The sequence below is a fragment of the Tupaia chinensis genome, unplaced genomic scaffold (genome assembly GCF_000334495.1).
Source record: "Tupaia chinensis unplaced genomic scaffold, TupChi_1.0 Scaffold000359_1, whole genome shotgun sequence".
Lineage (NCBI taxonomy): Eukaryota > Metazoa > Chordata > Mammalia > Scandentia > Tupaiidae > Tupaia > Tupaia belangeri.
In genome coordinates, this window is record NW_006159855.1 from 1130098 (window position 1) to 1148848 (window position 18751).

At 52.4% G+C, this 18751-nt stretch overlaps 2 protein-coding genes and 1 pseudogene across 4 annotated transcripts in view; 2 read left to right on the plus strand and 1 right to left on the minus strand.

Annotated features, from left to right (window-relative positions):
• TICRR (TOPBP1 interacting checkpoint and replication regulator) overlaps positions 1 to 989 on the plus strand; it is a 112469-nt gene extending 111480 nt beyond the window's left edge. The window contains exon 26 of one of the 3 annotated variants that reach the window (XM_027773550.1): positions 38 to 989. In XM_027773550.1, coding sequence (XP_027629351.1) covers positions 38 to 150 — 113 coding nt within the window. In that variant the 3' untranslated portion in view covers positions 151 to 989. The remainder of the gene's footprint in view (positions 1 to 37) is intronic. The other 2 variants (XM_027773549.1, XM_006152794.3) reach the window with 2 other exon arrangements.
• Positions 990 to 1116: 127 nt separating this feature from the next.
• KIF7 (kinesin family member 7) overlaps positions 1117 to 18751 on the minus strand; it is a 31460-nt gene continuing 13825 nt past the window's right edge. The window contains exons 6-20 of the mRNA XM_027773536.1: positions 18647 to 18749; positions 18087 to 18203; positions 17357 to 17584; positions 14849 to 14979; positions 14280 to 14395; positions 13958 to 14110; positions 11430 to 11632; positions 7853 to 8050; positions 7351 to 7476; positions 7047 to 7223; positions 4109 to 4324; positions 3148 to 3354; positions 2276 to 2474; positions 2046 to 2192; positions 1117 to 1842 (exon numbers count right to left, since the gene is read on the minus strand). Of these exons, the coding sequence (XP_027629337.1) occupies positions 1472 to 1842; positions 2046 to 2192; positions 2276 to 2474; positions 3148 to 3354; positions 4109 to 4324; positions 7047 to 7223; positions 7351 to 7476; positions 7853 to 8050; positions 11430 to 11632; positions 13958 to 14110; positions 14280 to 14395; positions 14849 to 14979; positions 17357 to 17584; positions 18087 to 18203; positions 18647 to 18749 (2692 nt within the window). The 3' untranslated portion in view covers positions 1117 to 1471. The remainder of the gene's footprint in view (positions 1843 to 2045; positions 2193 to 2275; positions 2475 to 3147; positions 3355 to 4108; positions 4325 to 7046; positions 7224 to 7350; positions 7477 to 7852; positions 8051 to 11429; positions 11633 to 13957; positions 14111 to 14279; positions 14396 to 14848; positions 14980 to 17356; positions 17585 to 18086; positions 18204 to 18646; positions 18750 to 18751) is intronic.
• On the plus strand, positions 14973 to 16772 carry LOC102492160 (acyl-coenzyme A thioesterase THEM4 pseudogene; annotated as a pseudogene).

Sequence of the window (18751 nt, forward strand, 5' to 3'; positions counted from 1 at the left end):
CAATTTCTGCCTGCTGAGTGTCTCTGCCTTTCTCTAGATGAGGATGTGGATATATTCCCCTCCACTGTGGAAGACTCTCCTTTCAGCCGAGCCTTCTCCAGGAGACGCCCCATTGGCAGAACGTACACACGAAAGAAACTCATCAGCTAGTCAGGACGAACCCGCTCGGAGGACTTGCAACTACAGACACTACTGAGCTAGAGCAGACCCACTGCATTCCTGGACGTGAGTGCCCTGGCAGTGGTTTTCTCTGGACGTGTTAGGAATTCCAGACTCATACCATAAAGGAATCCTAGCAGTGTGCCCAGAAACAGGAAGAACCAGGGCTAAAGTTCACAGGATGGAGGTGAAGTCAGCCAGGCTATACCCCAGGGGTATAAATTAAGGACTCGGTTCCAAGCGCTTTGATCACAGTCAGCTTTTTGGCTCCCACTAGAATTCCTTAGGGGTTTCTAAACTCCCTTTGTGGAAATTACACCTAGCGTCTGTCCTGATCCACCCCTCAGGCCCTGCTCCTTGGGCAGGTGGAGGAAGTGAGGTGGATGCACAGTGCCTGCTGCTGGTCTGACACCAGCAGCCAGAAGAGCAACTGTAAGGCTAGGATCCCACTGCAGCCACACCCTGACCGTGGTCTTGTCAGGTCCAGATGGACTTTCTGCCTCGCTTTTAAAAAGTAAGGCCCTAGGCAGGGGTCTCTCTGGGCACTGTGGTAAGGCTGGGACTCTGTAAGGTGGACAGTCCTTTGTAAACCGTGAAGCCCAAACAGACTAAAGACTGCACCAGGTGGTGGGTACACTGCATTCCCCACGTACCAATAAAATTGTTTCTGGCCACTTACCATTCAGTGCATTCTGTTCAGTGCGTTGGCCAGAGGTTAACCATGACTGGGGGACTGTCACCTGGCTTGCAGTTTCTACCTGGAGTGTCCCAGGCATGAGCTGGACCAGCTTGCTGATGGGCTTGGCCAAGCACCCAGCTATAGCAAGGCTGACTCCAGCATGTTGGCCTCCATGAAGGGCTCGGCTCTAGCCTGTGCCCTTCCAGAGCCGACTCCTGTTTCATAAACCAGACTCGATGTGAAAACTCATTTCTTCAGAGATTTATTATAAAAGGTCTTTAAAAATCCTAAAAATGTGTTAATAAGTTTCCCACTTACCCCTATATATGTAAGACCATTTCAGCCATAATCCTGTTGCATGTGGCATTCTGGGCCAAGACTTGGCTGTACCCAGAATTGTCCTGGAGCTAATCTTAAACCAAAAGGCGGCAGTTAGGGATTACAGCTTCAAGGAAGTGATTGGGGAGGATTCGCATGTTTTTTAAAACGAGCGTACCGGCCTTTGCTGCTGTGTTGACTCTAGTCAGTGTAAAGATGAAGCCTGGATTTGAATGTGAAGTAAGGACTGTCCTTCACAGAAGCACTTTCAGTAGAGTCAGCGTCTCCCTCCAAGTAGGGATCCGCCCCCAGGACCTACAGGGGGTTTTTCCGGACATCGATCATACCTGGGCTGGTTCTTCGTAGTTCCCGCCGGGACTTGGGCAGGGGCCCCAAGTTCCAGGGCAGGGCTACCTCAGCCACTGGCAGCACACGCCCCACCAGGGACTCAGCAGCCTCCCACTGTCTCTGCTCGTCGGGGGAGCCCTGCTCCTCACTGCTGCATAGGTTCGAGCGCTTCCATGTCAAGGGTAACGGAGCATGGACTAAGTCTCGCACCTCCTCCCGGGTGCAAGGGGCTCCCTCATTGAGGGGGTGCTGCCAGAGCAGCTCTGGCACTGGGTGGGGCTCATCTTCACTTCCAGGGGCTGGCCTGCTCTCCAGGCAGAGGGCTCTCTTCTCCCCACCTGTCAGGAGAAAATCTGGTCAAAGATAGAGGTAACATGTTCGCCAAGACCTTGCTTCCCTAAGCCCCAGCCCAGTAAACCTGGGACTGGCCCAGTGGGAGCACGAGTGAGGTGCTCATCAGCTTTACCCAGAATACACAAACAGGCTGTCAGGGCCATGCAGGCTGATGTCCAGTGCAGCTTGCCCTCAGTCCAACACTCACCCCTGCTGTGGCCTGAGGCGTTCACACTGCACAGCTTCTGTCTCAGTTCCTGGTTCAGCCACATCTGGCGGCCCAGTTCCTTCTCCAGAGCCTGAATCCGGGCCTCATACTGCCTCTTGCTGTCCGCCAGTCCCTCACCGAGGTGGTCTGGAGTGGAAAGGAGCACAGTGGTGAGGGACTGCAACAGGGGGGGGATGGGCTGGGCTGGGCCCGGCCCGGGGCCGCCTCACCTCGGCTCTGCTGCAGGAGCAGCTGGATGTGCTGCTCATGCTCCTTCTGCTGCAGGGTGAGCTGGCGGTCCAGCTCCAGGCGCTGCCGCTCCAGGGCCACCTCCAACCAGTACCCCAGCCTCTGCTGCTCCTCCAGCTGCATCTCTAGCTCCGAGAAGGCCACCTGCTGCTGGTGCTGCTCCTCCCGGAGTGTCACCACCTGCCCGAGACCAGGCCAGGCTCAGCCTAGCCACTGCCCCTGCCCCTGCCCCTTCCCCAGGTGGTGCCCGACCCAACCTGCCACTGTGGCCGCCGTCACTAATAAACCCAGGGGTCTTTTCTGCTGGCCTCAGGTGCCTCCCCAATATTGCAGGCAGCAGTTTCCAAATGATCAGAGATAGGGTCACAATGGAACAGCTCTGCTGTCTCTGCCACAAACCCTCTCCTAGCTACACCCCTGAGCTTCCAGGCAAGCCTCAACTGGGGAATTTCCTCAAGACCAGCATTTCGAACCTCAGCACTAGGGACAGACTGGGCCCATCCTGTGTGTCTCAGACTGGGTAATGGCACCCCTGGGCTCCACCCCCAGCACTGTGACAACAAAAGGTAGCTCCAGACCAGGCCAAATGTCCTCCAGGGGCAAAACCATGCCCTCTGAGAACCACTGGTCTGGGCAGGGCCCACTGGGCCCAGCAGAAGGACTGGAGGAGACGGGAACTGAGCTTCACTCAGTGACACAGGTGACACACTCAGTGATCAGGCAGATGGAGCTGGGCCTGATTTTGTCGCCCCCTACTGGGGAACTGGGGTATTCACTGGAGCTCCATCAGACACCTCACCAGACAAGCTGCAGGAGGAGGCAGGGATTCAGGGTTTGTAGGCTGGTAGCTCACCTTGTCAAAGTACTTGCAGAGTAGGGCTCGGGTCTCTGAGGATGACAGGTAGCTGAGCTTGGCCATGAGGTTCATCTCACACTGGGACAGCAGCGAGGCCGAAGCCCGCAGCACCCGCTGGCGGCATGTGATGGCCTCGTTCTTATACTCGATGGCAGCGTCCAGAGCCTCGATAGCCTCATCCAGCTGGAACAGGGTCCGCTCCTCCTACAAGGACGGGCATGTATGGAGGGCAGTCCTCACGGCCCATGCCTCAGAGCACCCACCCATCTCACAGAGCCACAGCTGAGCCTTGTGTGTCCCCACTCCTGTGAGCAGACAGCTCATCGGGAGTCTACTAGTTATAGTATACACCTTCGAGTGACCTATTAGAACAGCCACAACCGGGGGAGGGCACCTTTGGGACTGCACAGCACCGTCCAGCCTGCTGGGAAAGTTTACATTAACACACAGGCTTTCTCATGCTCAGGGAAAGCAAATGAAGGGCCACGGGGCATGTTGATATGCTTCTGCCTGGCCCCATGTGCATTTCAGACATGTGAGCACATGGTCTAAGGCACGAGGGCACAGGCCTCCAGCTCCAGGCTCTACCTGGACCCCTGCAGCTCATGGGGGGAAAGGGGGGTGCTTGATGGAAGCTCCAGCAAATACCCCAACTCCTCGCAGTCTGGGGGGGACAAACTCAGGCCAACTAGTCTCCAGGGATGTGACGCTATTCTCTGAAGCCTGCCTGTAGAGATGAGTGTTGAAGATTGAATGTGCCTCATGGGGACAGCAAGCCCTACTAAAGTCCCATACAAGGGGACTAACGCTTACTGCTCCACGACTGCTGGGACAACCACACAAAGGGATCGCGTGAGCAGCACAGCCCAGTGCCCACAGAGCCTGAGCAGGGCTGAGGGCAGGTGGACAGACAAGGCCAGGACCCGAGAGTCAGCGGGGTGGGGCGCACAGGGCATACCTCAGGGGACAGCAGGCTGCCCTGCCTCAGCTTGCTGTCAATCTCCAGGCGCTGCTTCAGCAGCGAGTCCTTCTCCTGGCGCAGGCTGTCGATCTCCCCGCGGATCTGCTGCTGGCTCTGGGCGCTGCCCTGCCGCAGCTGCCCGCTCTTCTCGGAGAGCTCCTTCTCCAGGTGTTCCAGGCGGCTGGACACTCGCACGATGTCCTCGCTGAGGGCCTAGAGGTGGAGCAGGCACTGTCAAGGGGCTGGCAGAAAAGGTCCAGCCTCACCCCTGGGTGCTGAGGATGCGGGTCCTTCCTTCAGGAAACCTACATCCAAGGGCCAGTCCCATAGCACATCAGTTAGGCAGTGTGCACTGGGGACCAGATCTTACACAGCCGACTACAGTTTGAGTTCTGGCCCTGGCTTAAAAAATACACTGAGGGACCAGCAGGTGGCATGGTGGTCAAGGCGCTGGATACTCCCACATGGCCAACCACAGTTCAAGTCCTAGACCTGATGGCTTGCTTTCTCACTTTCTCTCTCTCTGGTCAAATTAAAATAAATGAATGAATAAGTAAAATTAAATAATTATTTTTTAAAAAAATACACTGAGGGACCAGCAGTTGGCATAATGGCTATGTCGCTGAACTCCCATGTAGTCAGCTGCGGTTCAAGTCCCAGACCTGGTGGCTTAAACTCACACTGGGCGCGTGTGCATGTGTGCCCAAGATCCAGAGAGGAGAAGGGATTGCGGCGTGGCCATCCTCCCAGGGGGGTGATTTCTCTCTGTCTGGTGAGCACATGCACCCTATAGCAAAAACCTCTCCAAAAAAATAAAAAATAAACTGAGTGTGTGTCTCAAATCCTAATGGGATGGAGAAATAGAGGAAAAAGGATTGTGACATAACCATGCCCCATCAGGGGGTCTTTCTCTTTCTCTGCATACACACCTACTCTCTAAAACATAACTGTATGGAAAAAGAAGAAAACCAGCTAGGGGACATGGTACACTCCCACATGGCCAACTCCAGTTCAAGTCCTAGACCCAGGGGCTTGAAAAACACACGCATACATGCCCAAAATCATAAGAGGGGAATGGAGAAGGGACTGTGGCATGGCCAGCACCACCCCACCCCACACCAGGAAGTGATTAGTCACCTTTTCTCTCTCTGGTAAGTGTACGAACCCTATAGCAAAACTAAACAATTAATAGAATAAACTCGAGGGACCGCGCAGGTGGCCTGGTGGTTAAAGACACTGGACTCCCAAATAGCTGACTGCAATCTACGTCTTGGATCTGGCAGCTTGTTTTCTCACTCTCTTTCTCTGGTCAAATTAAAAAGTAGTGATAATAAACTTAAACATTAAAAAATAAACTGGGGACAAGCTGGACTCCCATGTAGTCAACTGTACTTGAGTCCTGAACCACATGTGTGTGCGGGCCCAAAATCCCAAGAGGAGAATGAAGAAGGGATTGTGGCCATCCCCTCTAGGGGATGATTTCTCATTTTCTGTCTTTTTGGCAAGCGCACACATCCTGTAGTTGAAAAAAAAAAACCTCTTAAACAAACTCGGGCCAGCAGATGGCATAGCAGTATACCGCTGGACGTCTACATGGCTGACCACAGTTCAAATCCTGGACCTGATGATTTGAAAATCATTGGGTCAATCAATTACCACCTTGGGCACATGTGTATGTGTGCCCAAGATTCCAGGAGGAAAATGGAGATGGGATTGCAGCAGCATGGGTGCCCCCCCAGGGTGTGTGTGGGGAGTAATTTCTCACTTTCCCTCTCTGTTTGTCTTCTCTCTGGCAAGTGCATGCACCCTAAGGCAAAAACCTCTCAAAATGATAATAATAAACCAACCCTACAGGGACCAGCAGGTGGCATGGTGGTGAAGGGCATTGGACACTCCCACATGGCTGACCATGGTTAGAGTCCCGGACCTAGCAGCTTGCTTTCTCACTTTCTTTCTCTCTGTGTCTCTGGTCAAATTAAAATAAATGAGTGAATAAAATAATATAAATAATTTAAAAAAACACCTACAATCCAAATGTTTTGCCTGGGATGGGGGCTCTTAGTTCACATAAACTTAGGGGTGGAGCCAGAGAGCAGAGCACCCAAGGAGACCCTACCCCCCAGCAATGGCCGGAGGAGGACAAGGATAAGCAGAGGTCCTCCTGGCACAAAGGGACAGGGCAAAAGTAGGGGATAAAGGCCTGTCATTGAGATGCTGAAATGACCTGACTAGAGCACGTGGTGGGAATTAGGGGAAATCAGTGGTCACACCGCAAAACCCCTTGGGAACCAGGTGTGGAAGAACATGAGGTCTCTAATGACAGAGGAACTGTAGACCAGCAGCGGCAACCTGAAACCTCTTGAACTTCAAAACAGGGCCTTGGCCCTCAGGTCTGGAAGCCCATGGGAATCTAGGCCAAGCTCTGCACTTAAGAGCCTCTGGGTGTGTGTCCAACATCCCCGTAGTGCTCGTGGCAACATTCTGATGCCATCTGACAGACGAACGTGGGCTCAGATTCAGAGGGAGCAATGCCTGGTGGATCCAGGTCCACCTGTACAGCCTGCCTGCCCCCAAAGCCAGTGACGGCACTTTCTCCTGGCCGCACCCTGTGTGCACCTGCTGCTCCTTATTCTATCCACCCATGCCCCCAATCATTCATGAGTGAAAGGAATTATGGATGGATACTTGGAGAGATTCTTCTACGCACATCAGTACCTGTGTCGAAAACATCTGTAAGCTGTAGAGTTCTTGATCCTTGGGATCTAGCCTGGTAGGACAGTGTTTTGCCTGCCTGAACTTACCTGGAGGGCCCTCACGGGTCTAGACCTCACCTGGGAGGACTTTGCCTGACAGAATGCCACCTGGCAGAACCTCACCTCTTAGAACCTCATCTAGTGGCCTCTCTCTTGGCTGGACCTCCCTTACATGCACTCACCTGGCTGGACCGCAGGCGCTTGCTCTCCAGCCCCGACTTCTCCTGCATCAGGGCCTCCTTCTTGGCCAGGATGGCCTCTCTCTTGCGGAGCTCCTCCCCCAGCTCCTCCAGCGCCCGCCGCTGCTGCAGTACCTTCTCCATCTCCTGATCCAGCCACTTCTTCTGCTCCTCAATCTTCTGAGGGGGAAGAGGGAGGCAGGTAGGGCATTCAGGTCCCTGTCTGGCCATCCAGGCCACCACTCATGGGCAGAGCAGGTCAGGCAGGTCCATCCACGATTCCCGGTGCCCCTGGCAGCTGGCCCACCTGCTGCTGCTCCAGGCTGACCACAGAGCCATTGCTGCCACTGCGTCTCTTCCTCTGGAAAGCTGCAATCTCTTCTGTCTTGATCTTCAGGATCTTTTGCTGCTGCTCATGCCTCAGCTCCAGCTCCTGGGTGAGGAGTCAGTGGGCAGGGCCATCCAGGTGCCAGCGTCTTACTCAAGATTGTCAGTGATCCCCAAAACCCAAGATGGCCCTGCACAGCGTTCCCCAGATACCCCACAAGCCTCCCTGCAGACCAGGAAACAGATGCAAACACTGGTCTGGTCCCTACGAAATGCCAGTCCCCTACCAACTTCACCTAGCTGCAGGGTCATCCCATCCTCGAGCTCCCTATATGTGCTTGTTTTTAGGTGGAAAGCAACTCAGAGAGGCTCAGTGAGCTACTTTGTAAGGCCACTTTATGCCCTGAGTGGTGAGACCAGGACAGACTCTGCCTGGGCTCCTCCACCTGGACAGAGGGTGCCTACCCAGCCACGAGCCCCACCTTGACACGGTGCTGTCGCTTGTTCATCTCAGTCTCCAGGCGCCGCTTCTGCTCCGTCTCCTCACGGAGCCGCCTCTGCAGCTGCCCCTGCTGCTGCCGCATGAGCTGCACATTCCTCTCCAGCTCCTGCAGCCGCTTCTCACTCTGGGCTGACAGTGACACCAGCCGCTCCGTGGCCTGCTTCTTCTCCTTCAGCACCTGAGACCCAGAGTCTCTAGTGGGCCATGCGCAGGGGCTGCTATGAGCTTGCCATAGTGCCTGGCCCTCCCCAAGTGTGAGCAGGACTGACTGAGGAATGGATGAAGAGAGATGGACAGGGGCCAGCTAGGTGGAGACAGGTGAGGGAGGTGTTTAAAGCAGCTAGATCCCACATGGCCAACTACACAGTTAAAGTCCTAGGCCCTATGGCTTGGAAAATATGCCAGGTGTGTGTGAATGTGTACCCAAAATCCTGAGAGGAGAACAGGAGAAGGGATTGTGGCTGCCCCCCTTCACCAGGAGTGGAGTTCCCACTTTCCCCTCTCTCTCCCTCTTTCTCTGTCTCCTTATGAGTGTACACACCCTCTAGCAAAAACTAGAAAAAATTAAAAATAAGGACAAAAGAGAAACAGGTGGGTGGGTGACAGACTAAAAATAAAATACTGATAACGGTAGCTACCATAACATTTCCTAGGCATGAGGCACGATAGAAAATGACCATACCCCATTACAGGCTCTGTGTATATTAAATGATCCTAACAACCCAATGAAAGTGTGATCACCGTTGTTCCTATTTTACAGATTAAAAGGCAGGCCCAGAGAGAATAGGAAACTTAACCAAGGACACAGCTTGGGCCTGCACCATGGCACATCACTTCACTGCTGAGTATTGGAAACCAGATTCCACATAGCTGACCAGAGTTCAAATCTCAGTTCCAACAGTTTGAAAAGCAGGCCTGGAACGTGTTTGGGTGCCTAAAATTCGACAGGATGCAAAAGTGGAGGGGTGGGGTTACAGTGTGACTGCCCCGTTGAGGGTGTTCTCTCTGTATGGCTAGCATACATGCCCTCTAGCCAAAAATTTTTTTTAAAATTTTGATTCTAAGAATAAAATGGCATAACATTACTTTTTTTTTGCTATAGGGTACATGCACTTGGCAGAGAGACAGAGAGAGACAAGAGACAGAAAGCAAGAAATCATCCCCACGATGGCCACACCTCAGCCCCTTCTCCATTCTTCTCCTGAGATTTTTATTGTTGTTATTGTTTGTTTTTTTTTTAACAATTATTTAACTTTTTATTTATTTAAATTTGACCAGAGAGGGACAGAGTCAGAGAGAAAGAGAGAGAGAAAGCAAGTCGCCAGGTCTGGGATTCGAACCAAGGTCGGTCATGTGGGAGTTCAGCACCCTTAACCAGCACGCCACCTGCCAGCCCCCCTCCTTTTTTCTTCGAAGAATTATTTAACCTCTTATTTATTCCTCTTGGGATTTGAAGCACACAAGCACACTCCCAGAGTTAGTTTCAAGCTGTCAGGTCCAAGACTCAAACCACAGTCAACCAACTGGGAGTCCAGTGCTGCAAACACCAGACCACCGGCTGGTCCCCATTAAATACATATATATTTTTTAAAAAGCAAATACAGCGGGACCAGCAGTTAGTGTAATGGCTATGTCGCTGGACTCCCATGTAGCCAACCACGGTTCGAGTCCTGGACCCGGTGGCTTAAACTCATGCCGGGCATGTGTGCGTGCGTAGCCAAGATCCCAAGAGGAGAATGGAGGAGAAAGGATTGCAGCGTGGCCGCCCCCCCTCCCCCCGGGTGATTTCTCACTTTCTGTCTGTCTCTGTCTTTCTGGCAAGCGCATGCACCCAAAAAAAAAAAAAAAAAAAAAAAAAAAAAAAAAAAACCTCTCCAAAAGAAAGAAAAAAAAATAAAACAACAAATACAGCTAGTAAGTGGCAGACATGGGATTTAAACCCGAGCTTTAGTAAGGCTTCAAACCCATGCTCTTAACCACTCTACTATAATGTCTCGTGACACCTGAACTGAGAATAGATGGACAGTTGCAAAGATAGATGGACAAGTGGGTGGGATTCTATAAAGGTTAAAAATAGGATGGACGGGGCTTTCAGGTGGCATGGTGATTGGGATGCTAGACTCCCACATGACCGACCATGGTTCAAGTCCTGGACCCGATGGCTTGCTTTCTCTCTATGGTTTAAATTAAGTTATTATTATTAAATAGAAAATTCTTTAAAAAATAAAATAGGATGGACAGTTTTATGAGCTGAAATGTGTCCCTCAAAATTTCCATGTGGCAAGACCTAACCTATTTCTTAGGATGTTACTGTATTCAGATAAAGAGTCTTTAAAGAGGTAACCTGGAACCAGCAGATGGTGTAATGGTTACGTGCTGGACTCCCATGTGGTAGACTGTGGTTTCAGTCCCAGATGCAGCAGCTTGAAACATGCCAGGTGCACGTGCGTGTGTGCCCAAAATCCAGAGAGGAGGATGGAGGAGAAGGGACTGTGGCATGGCCACCCCCCTGGGGGTGGTGGTGGTGATTTCTTGCTGTCTCTCCGTCTTCCTGGTGAATGCATACGCCCTATAGCAAAAATCTCTCTTTAAAATAAATAAAGAAGTAACTCAGGGCCAGCCGGTGGCGTGGTAGTTAATGAGGCTGGATCCCACAGGGTCTACTGCACAGTTCCAATACTGGACCAGGCGGCTTGAAAATCATGCTGGGTGCATGTGTATGTGTGCCCGAAATCCTGAGAGGAGAATGGAAGAGAAGGAAGTACAGTGTGGCCATCCCTAGTGGATAATTTCTCACTTTCCCACTTTCTCTGGTAAGTGCATGCACCCTATAGCGAAAACTTGGAGAGAAAATAAAAAGGTAATTCGGGTTAAATGAAGTTATAAGGGTGGGTCTGAATCCAGTAAGAGGCGGCACCAGGGATGTGTACACAGAAAGGCTATACAGGGACATGGTGAGAAGGTGGCCCCTGCAAGCTGAGGACAAAGACCTTGGAGGAGCCAGACTTGCTGACACCCTGATCTTGGGCTTACAACCTCTAGAACTGCAAGAAAATGTCTGTTGTCCAAGCCAGCTGCTCTGTAGTACCTTGTTAGGGCAGCCCTAGCAAACAGAGGTAGATCATGCGTGGATCAATACACGGGACTGATGGGCATAGATGGGTAAATGGGCAGTGGTTACAGAGCTGGTAGATGGACACATGGACCAGCAAGTAGACAGATGGAGAGGGCAAGACAGAAGGCTGAGTGAACAGAGAGCTGGAGGATGGACAGGTGGGCAGGGGAGGGGAGAGCTGCCCCATGACGGGCAGGTTTTCCTTACATGTTCACCCCTCACCCTCCCACAGGTCTCTGAGGTCTTCAGGCAGCACCTGTCTCCCTGCCTCTGCGCTATTAAAAGCTGAGCTTCCTACAATACCAGCCTTGCCCCCTGACCTAGGAGGCCATGGTTGGCACAGGGCCTGAGTGCACACAGGCTGCACAGTGAGCTTGGGCCCCAAGGCCCACCTGTCCCAGACCCATCGACCCCATCCCCACCCTGAGATTCCAACACTGACCTGCACTTGGCTCTGGGCCGCGGCCACCCTCTTGCGGAACTCCTGCAGCCGAGAGCGCTCACCAGCATCCTGGGGCTCCTTGTCCTCCAACTCCCGCAGCTGCCTCTGGCCTTCACTCAGCTCAGCCCGCACCCGCTCAGCCTCCTGCTCCAGCTCCCGAATGCGCTGGCTGTGCTGGCGGTTCAGGGCCTGGGCTGCCTTCCCTAGAAGAAAGCAGGGTTGCATAACCACAGGTAGTCCCTTTCCCCCAAGAGAGTCACCTGTTCGTCTCTGTGGGAAGTTTCCCAGTCTGTGGGCCATCTGCATGAGTTTTGCCACCAGCCTGAATTTGTACCACCAGACTGGGACAAACTGTTTCCATAAATCAGCTTAAAAGTAACCCTCTGGGCCGGTAGATGGCATGGAGGTTAAGGTGTTGGATCCCATATGGCTAGCTGTACAGTTCGAGTCTCAGGCCAGGTAAATTAAAAATCACACAGGGTGCATTTGCGTGCGTGCCCAAAATCCAGAGAGGAAGAAGGAGAAGAAGGGACTATGGCATTTCTCACTTTCTCTCTCTAGCTCTGGTGGATGCATATGCCCTATAGCAAAGATTAAAAAAAAAAAAAAAAAAAAAGGCCTTATTCACAACAGTGACCCAAAGAAGTAACAAGTTAAATATTTTTGACCTAGTATATGCTAGAATAAATGTGTAACTGAAACCTGCCTATAATTAAGCTTCTAGAACTTCCACTTGCAGGAAATATGGAAGGACAGAGGGACAAGCTAAATGACACCAAGGGAAGCAAAAAGACAAACTCAAAACATCCAGGGTCTGGAACATTCTATAAGAATAAAAGATGTGGGACCAGCAGCATAATGGCTATGTCACTGAACTCCCATGTAGTCGACTGTGGTTCGAGTCCCGGACCTGGTGGCTTAAACTCACGCCAGGCATGTGTGCATGCGTGCCCAAGATCCCTAGAGGAGAATGGAGGAGAAGGGATTGCGGTGTGGCCATCCCCCCTGGGGGGTGATTTCTCATTTTCTATCTCTTTCACTCTTTCTGGCGAGCGCACGTGCCCTATAGCAAAAAACCTCTCCAAAAAATAAAAAAATAAAATAAAAAAAAAATAAAAGATGTGAGAGAAGGGAGACCAGCCATCTGAAACTTGTGTGTGTGGAAAGAGCCTGGATCCTGATTTAAACAAACTCACTATAAACAGGCATTGCTGAGTAACTGGGAATGTATGTTTATGCTCAAGGCACAAAGAGCATGTCAGTCTTGTCAGATGTGCTTTTGGCATTATGGCTGGGCAAAAAAAAAAAAAATGCCCGAATCTTTCAAAAGCACATGCTAGAAGGCATAGGGATGTAAAGATTACTGTCAGGCTAGCAGTGACATGGTGGGTAATTTAGCTAGATCCCACATGGCTGTCTACACAGTTCAAATCCTGGACCTGATGCCTTACGAAACATGACAGGTGTGTGTGCATGTGCCCAAAATCCTGAAAAGTCCCTGTAGGATAAAGGATTGCAGTGTGACCATCTCCTACAGGCAGTTAGAAGGGTGCCTTCTTTCTCTTTTTCTAGTAAGCACACACACCTACTCACAAATTTAAAAAATATACACACAAACACACACACAATCTGGATTTGCTAAGAGGAGAGCTGGTGGGGCCAGCAGGTGGCATGTGGCTAAAGCTCTGAACTCCGACATGCCTGACCACGGTTTGCATCCCAGACCTGGCAGCTTGCTTTCTTGCTTTCTTACTTTCTCACTGTCTCTCTCTCTCTCTGGTGAGTGCACGTGCCCTATAGCAAATTTAAAAAATGATAAAATTAAATAAATCTAAATTTAACAACAATAACAAAAAAAAAAAAAAGGAAAAAAGAAAGAAAAGAAAGGAGCACTAGAACAAATGTGGAAGATCTCATATCTGCTAAGTCTGGGTGAGACAGGTACATGGTAACTGTTACACCAGCATCTTTTTTGACTATACCTGTTTGCAGCTTTTCACAATGAATTTTGTAATAAACTAATTCACAACTATTAAAATAAAAACGTTCAACTAAACGTTCACCTAAAAGCATCCCTTGCTTCTTCACCAGTAGAAATGCGGCATGATCTGGGGACACTCCGTCATCAGTCACTCCCAACATGTGCCCCACAGGACTGAGACCGTGTGCCTAGCACAGTGTCTATAACATAGCTGGCACTTGCTAAAGAAGACTGTACCTACCAAGAGCTCCTCTAAGCTCTTTATTTGCATGAACTCATTTCCCCCTTAAAACAACCCTATGAAGTAGGTAAAATTACTACCCCATCTTAGAGATGAGTAAACTGAGACACGGGGGGGGGGGGGGAGGGGATGCTACTTTCTCAAGGTCATACACCTGAATGAGGCTGAGCTGAGGATCAATCCTTGGCCGCCTGGTCCCTGCTCTTCCCCCTACTGTTGAACCCTAACAGTGCAGGGGAAGGTACAGATGGGCAGTTACCCTCCAGTGGGAGGCCCACCCCAGTGCCACCCCAGTGCCCCCCTCACCTGTGCGGACCAGCTCGCCAATGAGCTCCTCCTTCATGCGGATGTTGATGGCTAGCTCCCGGATCTTCTGCTGGGCCTGGGCCAGTCGCCACTCAGAGGCTGTGGCAGTCAGGCTCTGGCGGGTCTGAACCGGGGCCTTGATCCCACCGGCTGCTGTAACAGGCAGACCATCAAGTTCAACATTGCAACTGACAGTGGGATGGAGGGGAGAGGCATGCCCTGGGCAGGGTCTGCTGGGATAGTGTGTGGACTGTCTGGGAGCAGCCAGCCTAGGACCAAAGAGTGGTAAAGAGAGGCCCTCTCTGTGCCCTGCCCAGCTTACCTCTGTGTCCCAGGATGGCTGCACCCAGGTCTTCAAGCTGAAGCTCTGGGCCTTTCCTGTCCGGTGGACTTCCTGGGTGTGCTCCCACCCTCTGGTTCCAGCTGCTGATCCCATTTCTGGAGGACAGAGTAGGAGTCTGGACTCCCTCCAGTCCTTGTCCCAGCCCAGTCACCTCCCAGGCCTGGAAAGAGGAAAGGGGGCCTCTGGGCCTCCTGGACCTCAGGGGTCAAGGTAAGCCAAGGAGATAAGTCTAACAGAACTGAGGCCAGAGGCAGAGCTCAGGAGGTATAGGGCAGCTGAGGACACCAAGGGTCATCTTGGAGGCTAAGGGTCACAGGCTGGGCCCACTCCACGTGGCAGTCGTCACCTCAATCAGACCTATTGGCTCTGAGATCGCAGCTCCCTGCCTGTTCTCCCCCAAGGGGCTGGCCAAGGTGATGGAGGTGAGGGCACCCTGAGACCAGCTAGGGCTCCTGGCTGCTGTTAAGGGAGGGCACAGTGGGATCCTCATCCTGTCCAGCCCCAGGCCCTGAGCAGTCCTGGCTGGGCGGGCTGTTGGTCCCACGCACCTGCGCACGTGTAAGGTCCGCCTGGGCACCTCCTCCTCGTCCTCCTCATCAGATGCAGCTGAAGAGCCACTTCCTGGCCTGTCCACCTTGGCCAGCAGCTCAGTGCCAGCCTCCCTGCTGTCTGTCCCCTGCTAAGGGAATGTCAGGGCTTTCAGATGGGAATGTTGCCAAAGCATCCTCTAGGAACCTCTTGTCCCACATCCTCCCTCCTGTAGTGTGTCCTGTCTCTCGGAACCTCCTCACGCACCTGCTTCCTCATGCCCTCCCTTGCCTTCAAGCCCCAGCTGAATTGACGCCGCTGGGAAGCATGCTGGATCGCAACCTGCAGCCAGAGCTTCCTGCTCCTCTTTCCTCTCCCCTCCCACTCCCATGGCACCTGGTACTTCTCAGGTGACAGTCTGCCCTTCCCCTGGTGTATAGGTCATCACGCCCAAACCCTCTCTCACCAACAACACCCTGCAAACAGACTTCTGCCTGATCCACAGCCTCTCAGATGCTTAAAGCTCAGATGACCTGGAGCTCTCGGGCAGTGGGAATAGACTTTGTCCAAAAGGCCCCAAGCAGCAAAGCTACAAGCAGAGATGAAGGCTCAGGGATACATGCAGCTCGAATAAAAGTGAATTTGCCAGCGTCCCTTCTTTGCACGACTTCCTTGCGCCTGCCGCCGCTGCCACTGCCACTCGGAGCCATGCCGAGGAGCTGCGCCCCACGCCTGTGCATGCTGGGGGCCCTGCGCGGCCCCTGGGGAGGCGCGCGGCCGCCGGCCAGTGAGCCAGGACCCGCACCGAGGTCATTTTCTTCTGAGACATTCTTGTAGACTTTGCTCTCCCTAACCCCAGCTGGAGTAAGGACATAAGATTCCTCTTTGACCAGTTTATGAAGAAATGTGAAGACAGCTCGTGGAAACAGCTACCTTCATATAAATGTGGATCTACTCAAAGAACTTAAGAGTTCAAAACCTGTTTTCTTGACCCGAAACTGATGAAGGATGAACTGCCACAGGCCCAGCTCTTCAACAGAAGCATTGAGGATGGCCTAGGTTTTGAATATGCGATGTTCTATAATAATGCTGAGGAAAGAGTAGTCTGTTTGTTTCAAGGAGGTCCTTACCTACAAGGAGCACCTGGATTCATTCGTGGAAGTGCAATTGCAACCATGATTGATGCTACCGTTGGTATGACTGCACTTATCGCTGGCGGAATTGTCATGACTGCCAATCTCAACATCAATTATAAAAGACCCATTCCCCTTTGTTCTGTTGTTGTGATAAATAGCCAACTTGATAAAGTTGAAGGAAGGAAATATTTTGTTTCCTGTAAGGTTCAAAGTGTTGATGAGAAGACTCTGCACTCAGAAGCAACAAGCTTATTTATAAAGCTGGATCCTGGTAAAAGTTGGATTTAAGCGAGCTTCTGGTGAATTCTACACATTTTGCATAAGGCTCTCCCTCCTCCAGAAGCAGTTGCCTGCTCCTGCTCTTGGTCACCACCATTGATAGAAGTCTACTAACACGGACCTTTCTGAACATAACCCAGGAACCTGCTCTCCACTTTCTAACTTTTTTTTTTTTAAACAGTCTTGCTGTGTTGTGATATTCTTGCCTCAGACTCCCAGCCTCTGGGACCACAGACACACGCTATGGTGCATGGCTTTTTAAGTTGGTCTGGGAATTAAACCTAAGCCTCCCAAGGAATTGAACCTGCAGAATACATCATCTTAGCAGTGCATACCATCATGACTGGGCCCTTATCTCCTAAACTTTCAACAAAGAAATCCTCCCTGTGAAGGTATAAGCAATTCTTTGTTTCCCTCAGATAAGTATCTGGTTCTTCTAAGATTTTAATGGACTTTAAAGTTGCACAAGTGTGGGAACCAGCAGTTAGCGTAATGGCTATGTCGCTGGACTCCCACGTAGTCGACCGCGGTTCACATCTCGGACTGGGTGGCTTCAATATCACGCCGGGCGCGTGTGCGTGCGTGCTCAAGATCCCGAGAGGAGAATGGAGGAGAAGGGATTGCGGCGTGACCATCCCCCCTGGGGGGTGATTTCTCACTTTCTGTCTCTATGTCTCTGTCTGTCTGGCGAGCGCACGCGCCCTATAGCGAAAACCTCTTCAAAAAAAAAAAAAAGTTGCACAAGTGTGAAAAAAAAAAGTGAATTTGCACAGACAGTGGGGATAGCCTCAAAGGTGATGAGCTCTCTGTTTCTGGAGGTATGCAAGCTTCCCACCTGGGGCCAGATGCCAACACTGCTCTCTAACCTCCTCACTCCAAGCAACCTCCAGCTAAAAAACCCATGGCACTGGGCCCTCCTGCGAGGACACAGTCACCCAATCATGGCCCTTCCTCTAGGGACCCCGAAAGGGTCATGTCCCAGCTAGTCCTATGAAGACACAGGGGAGGATACAGGGGAGGGTCACATGTCCCAGCACTGCACCCCAACACCTACCCAAAGCCTGACCGGTCCAACATGGCCAGCCTAGAAGACACCCAGCCTCAATCACTTACCTCTCCCCACTGCTCAGAACCAACGGAATCTCCAGGGAGGCAGGCAGTGGGGGCCATGCCCAGGACTTGAGTGTGAGCACCCTCAAGGGGGGCTGTGTGAGGCCGAGGCACAAAGGAACCTGGAGGTAGGCCCTGCAGGAGTCCCGGGGCCCCCCAGCCAGGCCGCACCAGCTCCAGCCGCATCCGCAGCTCCACCATTTCCTCCTGTTGCTCACGCAGCCGGTCGCTCTGCCAGAAAAAGAGGGTTCAGGTTCAGGAGCTGAGGGAGCATGGATGCCAGGCCTGAGGCTGCCTCATCTTCTCTGGGTCGAAACTGAGGAGGGTCAGATACTCCTGACACCTCTTCTGCCCACATCCCTAACACACACACACGCTGTGCAGGCTAGTTCTGACTCAGGTTCTCATCCCAAGTCATCACACTCCCGCCACCTCCAACCTCTACCACTAGAGGGCGCCAAGTGCCGCGCTGACCTGGGTAACTCAAGCTCTAAGATCCGACCCTTCGGCCAGATAGGGCATCTCCCATCCAAGCTCACCTCCTCTCCACAAAGCTATCAGGCTTGGAGGTCCCATTGCACTGCACCCGCCCACACGGTTCTGTCCTCACCTCCACGCTCTGTTCACGTGGCGCACTCCCTATCTCTGCACGCACCCAGTATCCCCACCCTGGTGAACCCCCTCTCACCCTGGAACTGAGCTGGGACTTCCCCTTTCTCCCGGGCGGTCCCACCTGCAGTTTGTACTGCTCCATGGCGTCCTCCAATGCAGCCAGAAAGTCTCGGTTCTCCTCCTCCAGCCGCACCACCTGGCTCTGCAAGGTCAGCAGTTGCTGCGCCCCCTCCCCTTCCTGTGGGACACAGTCAGAGGCTTCAGGGGTGGGGGTGGCAAGGAGCACAACCCTTTCTCTGCAGTGCCCCCAGCTCCCGTAAGCCCATGTCCTGTTTCTTCCTGTTCTTCCATGTCCTACCTGCAGGATTTCAGACCTCTCCAGGTGTGGAGTCTCATCTGAAAGCCACTTGGGCCCTCGCCTGTAATTAGGAACTTACTGAGCCCTCATCAGCACGCTGGGTACCTGCTGACACTTTTGGCCCATGCCCCATTCCCAAGAGCAAGTACTAAGGGTCTCCCTATTTTACAGGTGGGAATTCCGAGCCTGGTGAAATTAAGGAGTGACGAGCTGTCAGCAGAAGGGACTCTGAATCCCGAATGTGCTCCGCTAATGGGCAAAAGGGCACAGTTGGCCGAAGCCCCTATCCTTCTCTCCTCCCCCAGGAGGTGGGGGGCGCACACCTGGCCCTTGGTCATCTTTCGCCCGCCGGACCCCTGCGCCGCCTGGTCCTCAGCGGAGGCACTCTCAATGCCACTGTCGGGCCCGGAGGCGGAGCTCAGTGCGCT